Source organism: Marmota marmota, unplaced genomic scaffold, assembly GCF_001458135.2.
Source record: "Marmota marmota marmota unplaced genomic scaffold, marMar, whole genome shotgun sequence".
NCBI lineage: Eukaryota > Metazoa > Chordata > Mammalia > Rodentia > Sciuridae > Marmota > Marmota marmota.
The window spans coordinates 7315664-7329012 of NW_026000185.1; the positions used below are offsets into that span (position 1 = coordinate 7315664).

The window sequence follows — 13349 nt, forward strand, 5'->3', positions numbered from 1 at the left end:
GCTACCGCTGCTCCACCAAGATGCGGGTGCTGTGCGAGCAGCGCTACTGCGCCGTGTGCCGCGAGGAGTTGCGCCAGGTGCGCCGGGGACCGTGCGGCGAGGCGCGGCGGGAGGGGCGGCCCCAGGGCTCTGCCTTCCCGCTGTCCGCCGCTCCCGGAGGAGGCCTGGGTGCCGCCCGGGCGGGGTCGCGACCACCTGGCCGACTGTGGTGTCTGGTGGGAGGTAGGCGGAGGCCGAGCGCGGGGATTAATAGCGATCCCCGTGGAGACCGACCCTGGGTACTTTCCCCCGTATCCCGTTCGCAGGTTGGGGCAGGATCTGGTCGAGAGCGCCCTGACCCATCCGTCTATGGGAGTTAAGCCCTCTGCAGGTCTCAATGGAGTGAAGACAGTCAGGGGGAGCCTCCAGGGGTAGGCTCCTGCAAGCAGATGACCCTGGAAGCAGAGGCGTGAACTATGGGCATTTAAAACCTCGCTGGGTTTATGGGCCCCATTGATGATCCGAAGCCAACTTCTAACACGGACGTGAATTTGTAGAGTGGAGGTGACCTGACTCCTTCTGATGCTTGGCTGTTGGGGAGAAAAGCGCTAGGAGGTTTTCCCCTTCTTGCCAGTTCCAGCTTTGAGGCTTTCTTTCAGAGTGGAGGGGAGATGTTTCTGACTATGTCCAGACTTGGAAGCCCTGGAGGGGTCAGAGGCCACATGCGGCTTTTCCCCACAATCCCAGAAATGCCAGCTGCTGTCTGGGAGCATCCGGCTGGACCTCCCTTGGTTTGATGCCCTTAGAGATCTGTTTGCTTTCAGCATTGTGAAATTCCCCTGGTTTGTTCATGGAAGGCTTCAGTTGGTGACGTCTGCCAGGGAATCTGAGTTTCTTTTCTTTTTAAAAAAGGCATTTTCTCAGCCTGGTGGTGCATACCTGTAATCTCAGCTACTCAGGAGGCTGAGGCAGGAGGATTATAAGTTTGAAGCAGCTTGGTCAACTGAATGGGGCCTTGTCTCAAAATAAAAAGAACTGGAGTGTAGCTCAGTGATAGAGCACTTGCTAGCATAGATGCGGCCCTGGGTTCAATCTCTAATACTAAAAAAAAAAAAAAAACTACAACAAATGCATTTATGTGAAAGGAACAAAAGAGATGCTGGAATCCAATGAGCAATTCCCTAGACACCTACTCTGCCCAACTGGAAAAAGCATTGGGGAATACTCTTAGTCTCTAATGTGGTGGAAAGAGACAGACACAGATGTGGAAAGATCTGGGGTGCAGGAAGAGTCAGGGAAACCCTTGTCCTGTGGCTTACTCAGAGGATACTTCCCAGTCTTGGCCAGGTTTTCCTGTAGCTTCCTTCCAGGAAAGAAGGCACTGTGCAGATCTTTATACATGAGGTCCTAGCCTTGCTTTGGTCTTTGGAAGTGAATGAACACCCACATATGGCCACTAAAGCCAGCATCTGTTCTCTCATTCCTGTGGGCCCCACACCCTTCAAGAGATTTGTGGCAGGGGCTGTTGACATGAGCTGTCAGCAGGCCCTGGCTGGGTGTGATTTGGCACAGGGTACCCCTCTGCGAGCCTGAGCTTCCTCTGGTCTGCCCCACATTGCTGGGGGGTGGGGGAGGGTCCTGGGAACTTTGCTGCTTGATGCCACTGCCCAGCTTGCTTGGTCCTCTCTTCTCCATCCATCCTGTTTCCTACCTACTCGTGGACTAGAAGCTTCACCCTCACCTTTCCTTTTTCCTTGCTTAGTCCAGCCCTAAACCTCTGAGTATGTCCTGTGTCCTGGGCCTGCTCAGGAATCCCACAGTGACCCTAAACCCCTGAACTCTGCTCTTGATTGGCCCTCCCTTTTGGGACTAAGTCTGTGAAAACTAGGAGGAAAGCAAGCCTAACTGCTATGTGAAACCAGCAGGCTTGACTTTCTGGTTAATTCTGGGTATCTTTACCTTCTATGTACAGTCCCTGTTGTTGGTGCGGGGGTACTGGGAGCAGCAGGGAGCAGATGCAGCACAGCCTGTCAGCTACTGGTCATCTGGGTGTGTGGCAGGTGCTTGCAGTAGAAGCTGAGGTGGGTTGCTGTTTGATGAGACAGCAGAAGCCCAGCTTTTTGTGGGTGATGAAGCCCCTCCCTGAGTTCTTGTCCTTCCTTGGATGCACCTTTTTCATGGGCCATTTCCTGCAGTTGTGCCTCACTCTCCACCTTGTCCTGTTGCTGGTGTTGTTACAGGAGTCCTAATGGCCCCTGTAGGCCACCAGTGCTGCCACGCCCCCATCTCACAGGCTGGAAATGGGAGGGAAGGGCTAAAGGCCAGCCCAGGTTTACCCCGAGGCCCAGGTCAGCAGGCAGGACCTGATGACTCAGATTATACTTTTCAGTTGTTAGTGCTCCTCCTTGTAGTTCTGCATTCCTGGCCTCTCTGTAAGGTTAGCCCTGCTCTTGTCCCCAACTGGGCTCCTTGAGGATTTGGACTCTTCAGGTGGTCTCTGAAGTGATATCCAGCAGCCTCCACCTTTTCGTTCTTCTACACTTGGGGTTACCCTTTCCGGGGGCTGGTCCCTCATCATGCTTCTCCCTGTTTGTACTTGTATCACATGTCCTTTTGTCCACTCTTCACTTTTTTTTTTTTTTTTTTTTAGTAGTAAGGATTGAACCCAGGAGCGTTTAACCACTCCCCAGCTCTTTTTTATAGTTTATTTAGGTCTCACTAAGTTGTTTAGGGCCTTGCTAAATTGCTGAAGCCGACTTTAAATTTGCAGTCCTCCTGCCTTAACCTCCTGAGGTGCTGGGATTATAGGCATGTGCCACCATGCCTAGGTTTCTCTTCATTCTTTAATGAATGCCCACTGCATTCTGGGAACGAGGAGTCACAAGGCCCCCAGGCAGACACTCTGGTCCAGAAACCCCCGCTTCTCCTCAGTCATTTATTGCATAGCCCACCCAGAGCTCCCCAGAATGGCCCAGCCTCATCTCTAGGACTAGCCTGACCTCTGTCCTCACACCCGTGACCCTCTCCCATGGGTGATCTAGAGCTGCCATCTCCCTGCCTTGTTTCCTTCCCTTTGAAGCCCCAGGCCAGTCATCTCCCACTAGTTTCCTTGTTCCTTGGACCCCAGCCTGGCCTCAGTCAAGTATCTGCAGGGATGGAGGGTCTTGCAGGTTAGATCCCTGGTATATTCCTGTCCCTCCCTGGCCTAGCCACTGTGCCCTTGTGCTTGTCCTTGTTCAGACACTTGCCACCTCCTCCCCATCTGCTAGAGATGGGGATTCTGGCCACACCAGCTGCACTGTTGTGCCATCATTCGCTCATCAGGACTGAATGGCCAATCCTGATCTCCCTGCTTGTTGGGGTGGGGGCGTGGCAGGTCTTCCTATCTCTTTCCTATAGTCTTAACCACAGCTAGCTTTTCCTTGTGGCATTGTGGTTCCAGATCTGCTAGCCCTTATTCTCCAACCTTGGGCTCGAATTACCCACGGCCCCTTTCTCAAGCCTTTTCCTGTGGTTCCAGTCCATGAGCCAAGCTAGTGCCCCCTTCCCCGTCTTTCAGCCTGGTCAGGAGAGCTGAACACTCTGGGATCTGCTGGACCTTTAGTGCTTGCCCCCACCTGCTCTGCAAATGGACCCTGCATGTATACTTTGCTCAGGGGCCTCTTGACACCCACCACTCACTTTCGTGTGCTATTTGGTCCTGTGACCTGAGTAATATGAGGTGGTATGGGCCTGATATCCTTGTACATGCACTGCAGTCCCTCTACCCCAGAGCCTTCACACAGGGCACTGTTTGGCTCCTGGTCCCATCTTGCCCCAGGCTGCCATATGGTCTTTCTGCCTCTCCCCACCTGCACCTTCCCTGGCCTCAGAGGCTATCCACAGAGATGTTTTATGGGTGTGCCGAGGGCCAGCATTTTAGGGCATGGATGCCACGGTGTGCACCATGGCAAGGATAGAGAAGTCAGTCCCCTCAATGTGCCCTGGTGCCATCAGCACATAGGCAGCACCCTGACAGAACAGCAATAGAGACTGGCTGCCCAGAAAGGGTGCCCACAACCCCAGGGCAGATGGGGCTCTTCCATAGGAGCTTGAGATGCCATCAAGGACAGAACTGAATGCGTAACTCAGGAGGGTGCCAGAGTGGACGGGGGCGTCCTGGCGCGGCTCTCTGCTGGGGAAGGAAGTCATTTCTCTGCTATGTCTGTTGGGCGTGGATGCTTTTTGGCAGACTCAGGGAGTTTCCTTGGGCTGCTCTTCTGGCTGCCTTGTTGGAGATAAAGACTTCTAGATCTGCCTTGTGTGCTGCCTCAAGAAGCTGAGGGGGTGTGACCCTGCCTGGTGTCCCGGTGTCCCCGCAGGCATTCACAGGAGCTCTTATTCTGTCTGAGCGGCATCTTGGGGGCCCATGGTCATCTGCACCTAGTGGGTACTTGTCTTGAGATGTAGCCTGGGAGCATTTAGAAGGCAGAGCAAGGCACCAGCTGCACCAAGGCAGATTGTAGGACACCAGCCAGCACAGGGCCTGGGGACCTTCCCACACAGAGCCTGAGGACCTGCCAAGGAATGAGAAAACTAGAGATACAAGGGGACCCTGCTGTGATTTCCAGCTTTTGTGATTTGGGCCTTTGGGATGGATCTGTGACTACCACTTAAAGATGGTTGCAAGAGGCCATCTGCAGTCAAGGCACCAACCTGGGCTCAGCATATGGCAGAGGACACAGAATCAGGCTCCCACCCAGCCTTCCCCTGTATAACAAGGAGAAGAAAAGCCTCCTGTTCCCCAGGATAGGTGGGGTAGTGGGGCAGACCTGGTCTTGGTCTCCTCTCTTTTAAGTGTGTCATGGCAGAAGTGGAGTTGAGTTCTTCTGGCTCTCCCCCAAACCTTCCAGGGAACCAGCTTGGTCACCCTAGTGCTGGTGGCAGTATATGGCTATGAGCCTGCATAGGGTTCATTCTCCCTGGCAATTCTGAGCTGCCGGAGTTCATGTCCATTCTGGTCCCAAACATTTTCCTCAGTTAAACCCCAACATAACAGGGATGACCTTGATGTGGCCTTTCCCAAGGTGAGGATGTCTCCCAGGTGCTGGTAAGGCCTCAGTGTTATCAGGGCTAGGCTGAGGTGCATAACCAGCACCTGGCTCAGGGAGCAGTGGCAGAGAGGAGACACTCAGAGAGGGGTGTGATGGCAAGAGTCACTGTGGGGCTGGGCACGGTGGTGCACACTGTAATCCCAGTAACTCAGGAGGCTGAGATAGAAGGATTGCAAGTTCAAAGCCAGCCTCAGTAACTTATTGAAGTGCAAAGCAACTTAGTGAGACCCTGTCTCTAAATAAAATACAAAAAGGGCTGGGGATGTGGCTCAGTGGTTAAGTGCTCCTGAGCTCAATCTCTGGTACCCCCCCCCCCAAAAAAAAAAAAAAGTCACTATGGGAGTGGACCACTAAGGGTCCTCACCATAGGGATTTCATGAAGGAAACAGGGAGTCAGGGAGAGAGGCCTAAGCCTGTAGAGGACTGGGCCATACTGGTTGAACTGGGATTAGGGTCTCACCATCTGATTGTAGTCTGGTGCAGAAGGCCTGTGGAGCACCATAAGGCCAGTGACTTTGCCCCCAGCCCTTACAGGAAGGGAGAGGAGAGGAGTCCTTCAGCAGGTACTGGTGACCCCTGAGACTTGGCCTGATGCAGAGGTTCCACACCAACCTGCTGACCATGCCCAGCTCTTCCCTGTTCCCAATTCAGCCCCTAATGACAAGCAGGTGCTTTGAGGCTGTGGCTAGGGTAGTGGGTTCGACATGTCAGTCCCCTGGGAACCCTTTTCCCTTGGTATTATGGAAACATGGGGGGGGATTGCTGATGGAGGATGACCAGGCCTTGACACTGTTGAATCCTACTCCAGCAATTTTCATTATTTCTTTAGTTACTGTCTGGAACTTATTCTTCCCTGCTCCCTGTCACAGCTATACAATGCTCAGCCTTCCTGAGTCCCTTGTCCCTGTGCTCTAGGGTGCTATTGTGCTGCCTCCTGCTGGAGAGTCTGGGTGTTGTGTCATTGTCCCTGCAGCATCCTGGGTGGCTTGGGATGGGAGAAGAGGCTAGGACTAGCCTGGGAACCCAGGCTGCTGCCTGCTTTGGGCCCTGAGGACTAGCCCCTGTGTGCTGCATCCACAGGCATCCCATCCAGGTCCTGCCTAGCACTATCTCACTTTTGTCTGTAGGTGGTCTTTGGGAAGAAGCTTCCTGCCTTTGCCACAATCCCTATCCACCAGCTGCAGCACGAGAAGAAATATGACATCTACTTTGCAGATGGAAAGGTGTTTGCATTGTACAGGTGAGGCTTCCTTAGCCAGATGGTCTGCAGCTGCCCTGTGTCTGTGTGGCCCTTTGTGGTGGGGGTGGGTTTTTCCCTCCTGTTCTCTTCACATCCCTGAGGTGTAGCTGATGTCAGGGCCAGGTCCTCCAGGGGTCAGCTGAATGATGTTGGGTAGGCTGCTTCCCTTTCTGAAATTTAGCGTCCTCTCCTGTGAGAGGGAGCTCCCAAATCCCCCACCTAGTTTGGCAGTGAAGATGGCAAGGATGGGCACAGCCTCTGCTGCCTGGGGGGCCATAAGAGTGCATGCAAGTAAATTCCTAATCTATGGCACTAAAACTCATGAGAGTGGTCCCCTCCCTGGCCCAGGGCTGGAATTAAGCATTGTACTCCAGGCTCATTGTCTTCCTGACTGCTAGATAGGGGCCTGGTGAGTGGCCCTGCTCTGGGCAGCAACAATGAGTACCTGGCATGGTGGGTGGCTCTGGTGTCTCCCTAGGCAGCTGTTGCAGCACGAGTGCCCGCAGTGCCCCCAGCTGCCGCCCTTCGGCCTCTTCGGGGACCTGGAGCAGCACATGCGGAAGCAGCATGAGCTTTTCTGCTGCAAGCTGTGTCTGAAGCACCTCAAGGTGCGCCTGCCCTGGGAATGGGGCTGTCCTGGTATGTGGTGAGGGGGTGCATGGAGGCCAGATAGCTACGCGGGATCCTCACTGGCTGCTGCAACCCAGGACAACTTGACTTCCCAGAGCATCAAGGCTGCCTGGGCAGGGAGGAGTGCCCATCGGGTCCTTGGATCTGCCAACCCCTGGTGCTTGGGACTTTGGGGCCATTGGGGCCTGCTCTTTGCCTTTGCTGTTCCACTGCTAGCCAGCAGGAAGAGGTAGGCCGAGCTACCACCCCATGCTCAGTCCCTGTTCTCTGCAGATCTTTACATATGAGCGCAAGTGGTACTCACGCAAAGACCTGGCTCGGCACCGCATGCAAGGGGACCCTGATGACACATCACACCGTGGACACCCACTCTGCAAGTTCTGTGATGAACGCTACCTGGACAATGATGAGCTGCTGAAGCACTTGCGCCGAGACCACTACTTCTGTCACTTCTGTGACTCGGATGGGGCCCAGGACTACTACAGGTGGGCACACAAAGGTGCCCCTGGGCCCATCTGGGCATGGCTAGTGCCTTCAGCTACTGGAGTTCTTGCTGACTCCCCTTGCTCCCTGTCTCTGGCAGCGATTATGCATACCTGCGCGAGCACTTCAGGGAGAAGCATTTCCTGTGTGAGGAGGGCCGCTGCAGCACAGAGCAGTTCACCCATGCCTTCCGCACTGAGATCGACCTCAAGGCGCACCGGACTGCCTGCCACAGCCGCAGCCGTGCTGAGGCACGCCAGAACCGCCAGATTGACCTGCAGTTCAGCTTTGCACCACGGCACTCACGACGGAGCGAGGGTGAGTCAGACGTCTGCAGGCTCCAGCTTGGCCCGGGTGCCCTAGGGTGGTCCACAGGGCCTGGCACCTGCTCTAGAGGCCTCAGACCCAGGTTCCCATCTGACTCACCATGATCCTACTGGGGATGAGGGACATGCCCACTAAGCCTCACTCACCCACAGTTCCTGAGCACCTGAGACCACTGTGACAGCTGCTGCCCTTGGGGTCTCTAGGTCGCTATGGATCAGTCCTACCCTCTGTGGATCTTGCCCTGGGGCTGTGGGGCATGGGCCTCTCTCGCTGTGCTGTTTGCATGACTTGGCACTGCATGCTGGAGGTGCCTATCCCCAGACTCATAACTGTGGGGGCTGGGGAAGCCTGTGCCATCTAGGCCAAAGCATTGGTCTCAGTGTGGCCTGGACAGCAGGTCTTTCAGTCCTGCTGCCTGCCAGGGCCCCAGATACTGACAGGCTGTGCTGACCACAGGGGTCGTCAGTGGTGAAGACTACGAGGAGGTGGACAGGTACAACCGCCAGGGTCGAGCGGGCCGGGCCAGTGGGCGTGGAGCCCAGCAGAACCGCCGAGGAAGCTGGAGGTACAAGAGGTGGGAGGATTTGCGTGCCGCTGACTTCCCCCTGCCACCATCCCTAGGTGGTGGCCATGGCTGGCAGCCCAAATGGGAGTAGGCATGGGATCGGGGGACTCTAGCCAGAGGTCCTGGGGGTCCTGAATCTTTCAATAGGGTCCACTCAGCATCCTCAGTGAGCAGTTTCTTTCTCTTCCCTTCAGTGTTAGCCAGAGACACCCAGAACAGGTGTGGTGGAAGTGGTGAAAGGGCCTGTGTCACTGAGGAAGTCAGCACAGTTGGGCCAGGAGGGACCCTTACAACAGGCTGCCCCTGGGCCTCACCCAGCCTGAGGCCACCTTCGCCATCCTAGGGAAGAAGAGGACCGAGAAGTGGCAGCCGCCATCCGGGCCTCAGTGGCTGTGCAGCAAGAGGAGATCCACAGGAGCGAGGACCGGGAGGAGGTTGGCAGGCTTAAGAAGGAAGAGGTGGCAGCCCGGGGGCCTGAGGAGCCCCGCGGCCCCCGGCGCCTAACCCGGGCTCAGGGTGAAGGCCCAGGTAAGCCAGGCCAGCCTCTTGGCAGGCCCAGCCCTAGGAGAGGAGCAGGCACCTCCTTGCCAGCGTGGAGCCCAGTACTGTGAGGGCCCTTCCCAGGGGGTGGGTAAGCATTTTGTGTTCTCCATTCCTTCAGAGCCACACCCCTACATCCTGACCTGGTGTCCTTTCCTGTCTCTTAGGCCCCAAGGAAGCCTCGACAAATGGTCCTGCAAGCCAAGAAGACTGCCCAGGCCCAGGCCCTGGGCCGACCCCTCCAAGGTGTGTATGGGAACTGGGATCAGGGGACTCTAGCCAGAGGTCCTGGGGGTCCTGAATCTTTCAATAGGGTCCACTCAGCATCCTCAGTGAGCAGTTTCTTTCTCTTCCCTTCAGTGTTAGCCAGAGACACCCAGAACAGGTGTGGTGGAAGTGGTGAAAGGGCCTGTGTCACTGAGGAAGTCAGCACAGTTGGGCCAGGAGGGACCCTTACAACAGGCTGCCCCTGGGCCTCACCCAGCCTGAGGCCACCTTCGCCATCCTAGGGAAGAAGAGGACCGAGAAGTGGCAGCCGCCATCCGGGCCTCAGTGGCTGTGCAGCAAGAGGAGATCCACAGGAGCGAGGACCGGGAGGAGGTTGGCAGGCTTAAGAAGGAAGAGGTGGCAGCCCGGGGGCCTGAGGAGCCCCGCGGCCCCCGGCGCCTAACCCGGGCTCAGGGTGAAGGCCCAGGTAAGCCAGGCCAGCCTCTTGGCAGGCCCAGCCCTAGGAGAGGAGCAGGCACCTCCTTGCCAGCGTGGAGCCCAGTACTGTGAGGGCCCTTCCCAGGGGGTGGGTAAGCATTTTGTGTTCTCCATTCCTTCAGAGCCACACCCCTACATCCTGACCTGGTGTCCTTTCCTGTCTCTTAGGCCCCAAGGAAGCCTCGACAAATGGTCCTGCAAGCCAAGAAGACTGCCCAGGCCCAGGCCCTGGGCCGACCCCTCCAAGGTGTGTATGGGAACTGGGATCAGGGGACTCTAGCCAGAGGTCCTGGGGGTCCTGAATCTTTCAATAGGGTCCACTCATCGCGGGCAGGGGGGAGCGGCACCTGTGGTGGGCAGTGCAGGGCCAGCCAGGACCTGCTGAGCCACTAACCACTGCTTCCCTCCCTGGACCTAGCACCCTCCTGCTATCTACTCCAAAGCTCAAGGATGAGGACTTCCCCAGTCTCTGTGCTTCTACTTCCTCCTGCTGCACAGCGGCAGTCCCAGGTCCTGTGGGGCTAGCGCTGGTATACCCTGGTCCCGCCAGGGGCAGAAACACCTTCCAGGAGGAGGACTTCCCTGCCCTGGTATCCTCTGCATCCAAGCCCAGCACTGCCCCGCCAAGCCTCATCTCTGCCTGGAACAGCAGTTGCAGCAAGAAGGGGGCTCCACCCACTTCAGGGGCCCAGGCTGCTGGTGGGAGTAGCCAGACCTCTAGGAAGGCTGGGAAGGGGAGCAGGGGTGGACGGAAGGGTGGCCTGCCCCCTACAGAGGAGGAGGGCAGTGGCCTTGGTGCCCAGGAGCTGCGGAGCATGCCCACTGGGGCAGCTGCCTCTCTGCTGGGGCCAGCCTCCATGCAGACTTCCACCAAGGTTGGCAAGAAAAAGAAGGTGGGCTCTGAGAAGCCTGGTGCCACACCATCCCCACCATTGCCCTCTGACCGTACCCCAAAGCCTCCTGGGGCTGAGCAGGCCCCTGAAGCTCCTGTGAGTAGAGCAGAAGGGCCAGTAGCTGTCATCGTCAATGGACACACAGAGGGGCCAGCCCCGGCACGGAGCACCCCCAAAGAACCCCCGGGGCTCCCAAGGCCCCTGGGGCCCCTTCCATGCCCCACGCCCCAGGAAGACTTCCCAGCGCTGGGAGGCCCCTGTCCACCCAGGATGCCTCCTCCCCCAGGTATGAGCACCCATCCCTGGCCAATCCCTTGGGTATCTGGGAGGGGCCAGGGTAGTAGCATCAGGCTGGAGGCAGGGAACACAGTCAGGTGTGAGGTGTAGAGCAGATGCCCAATTGCCCAGTGCAGAGAGCCTGTGTGCTGCTGTCCAGCTGTCTGGGCCCAGTCTGGGTGTAGATGTACCATCCCTGACCCAGGTCACCTTGAGTTGCCACAAGTCACTATTTAACCTCTTTGTCCCTTTTCTTCCTGTGAAATGGGACTTGTCATGCTGAAAGCCCATGAGCTGACGTAGGCCAGGGTTGCTACTCAGTGAGCCCACAATGTGTGGGCCTGTTCTAGGGGGAGGTGTGGCCTGTGGACAGGAGGCTCACCCAGTGGGCTAGGCAGTCTTGAGGGAAGTGTGGCCAGCAAGGGCCATGTCCTGGGATCTTGTGCCACCTTACAGGCTTCAACACTGTGGTGCTCCTGAAGGGCACACCACCCCCGCCCCCACCGGGCCTGGCGCCTCCTGTCAGCAAGCCGCCCCCTGGCTTCTCCAGCCTCCTGCCCAGTCCCCACCCAGCCTGTATCCCCAGCCCCACCACTACCACCACCACAAAAGCGTAAGTGTGCTGGGCTGCCTGGCCTTTTGCCACGGGGATGCTGGCAGAAGGGTACCTCCCCCAGCCACCAGAAAAACTGAAGCCTCCTCCTGTCTTGACCCCAGACCCAGGCTGACACCCACACCACGAGCCTATTTGGTCCCTGAGAACTTTCGGGAGAGGAACCTGCAGCTCATCCAGTCTATCAAGAATTTTGTGCAGAGCGACGAGGCCCGCTTCAGCAAGTTCAAGAGCCATTCGGGGGAGTTCAGACAGGTAAGGTGGGCGAGGGGGTGACAAGGCTAGGCTGTCTTCATCTGGACCTGGGCCTGGGTGGAAGCCACCAGCTGTTGCTCTCTGGGTGGCAGGGGATGATATCCGCAGCCCAATACTACAAGAGCTGCCGAGACCTGCTTGGGGAAAACTTCCAGAAGATCTTCAGTGAGCTGCTGGTGCTGCTGCCTGACACAGCCAAGCAGCAGGAGCTGCTGTCTGCACACACGGACTTCTGCAGCCGTGAGAAGCCACCAGGCACCAAATCTAAGAGGAACAAGAAGAGCGCGTGGCAGGCCAGCACCCAGCAGGTGGGCCTGGACTGCTGTGTGTGCCCCACCTGCCAGCAGGTGCTTGCACACGGCGATGTCAGTAGCCACCAGGCACTGCACGCTGCCCGGGACGATGACTTCCCCTCCCTTCAAGCCATTGCCAGGATCATCACGTAGCTCCTGCCAGTGCAGTCAGAAGCTGTCACACCTGTGCACCTCTTTCTCCTTCCTTCCTCCTCCTGGCTGCTAGGCAGCCAGGTAAGGCCCTGATGAGGTTGCTGCTCAGGCCTCTTGGTTGGCCAGGCCTGCCCAGGGGGTCACCAGGAAGGTCCACCCTGTGCTGTCAGCACACCATCATGCAGAAGTTCCATTCCCTGCTCAGCAGTGGGCTGTTCTTGGTTTGTATTCTTGTGCTTTTGGAAAGTGCCAGGGGAGGGAAGGGCTGGGATGTCAGTACCTGTGCTTATGGTCACAGCCAGAGGCCTTGGTGGCCCAGACTGGGCCCTGCTGAGCCTAAGCTGAAAGCCGTGGATCCCCGGTGCTGGAGCTGGATGTCGAGTGTGTCGTGAACAGTTCATAATTCAAGAGTGTTCGGGATTAAAAGCAGACAAAATTGTGCTATTTGAAGTTGAATCTTTGTATGAGACAAGCTGAATCTGGGATCTCAAGTTGCCTCTGACCTTTTATAAGACAGTTTATCTTCAAATAAATTTATTTTGCAGTACTGCACATGGCTGGTGTCCCAAGCTTCTCTGCCTTCTGAGCATACCCTGAGGCTGGGGCACTCAGACTCAGGCCGGCTACTGAGCACAGATGTAGAGGAAGGCCCACTGGGGAGAGCAGGTTATCGGGATTTGCTGATAGGAAGACGCCACCAACCCCAGCTCTAATTTGGAGGTCCAGTATGGCCCACACCTTCCAGGACCAAACATGGTCATGCTTGATGGAACACTCGAATACCTAGTGAAACTGATCTTCAAGAATGGCTTGAGCTTGGGGATGGGGATGTGGCTCAAGCGGTAGCGCGCTCGCCTGGCATGCGTGCGGCCCGGGTTCGATCCTCAGCACCACATACAAACAAAGATGTTGTGTCCGCTGAAAAACTAAAAAAATAAATAAATATTAAAAAAAAAAAAAATGCGAAAAGAAAAAAAAAAAAGAATGGCTTGAGCTGTATTTGGTGGTGCACGCCTGTAATCCCAGCCACTGTGGAGGGTAAGACAGGGGGATCATGAGTTCAAAGCCTCAGTGACACCCTGTCTCTAATAAAATACAAAATAGTGGTTGAATGCCCCTGAGTGAGTTCAATCCCTATTATCCACCACCCCTCCGTACCCCCCCCAAAAAAAGAATGGCTCCAACTGGGGAAGGTGGTTCAGTGGTAGAGTGCTTGCCTAGCATGCATGAGGCCCTAGGTTCTATGACCAGCACCAAAAAAGAAAAAAGAAAAAAATCAAGGGCTTGAAGTTTACATCCACAGG

At 56.4% G+C, this 13349-nt stretch overlaps 1 protein-coding gene across 1 annotated transcript; it reads left to right on the forward strand.

The window, feature by feature from the left end:
- Positions 1-2: 2 nt before the first annotated feature.
- On the forward strand, positions 3-12597 carry Znf598 (zinc finger protein 598, E3 ubiquitin ligase; the record flags this gene model as incomplete). Its single annotated transcript, XM_015490603.2, has 12 exons — positions 3-77; positions 6200-6312; positions 6791-6920; positions 7216-7427; positions 7526-7743; positions 8209-8326; positions 8661-8845; positions 9025-9103; positions 9981-10741; positions 11188-11344; positions 11449-11599; positions 11692-12597. Coding segments are annotated over 12 exons (2553 nt in total), but the record flags the coding sequence as incomplete, so codon positions are not given.
- Between the last annotated feature and the right edge of the window lie 752 nt (positions 12598-13349).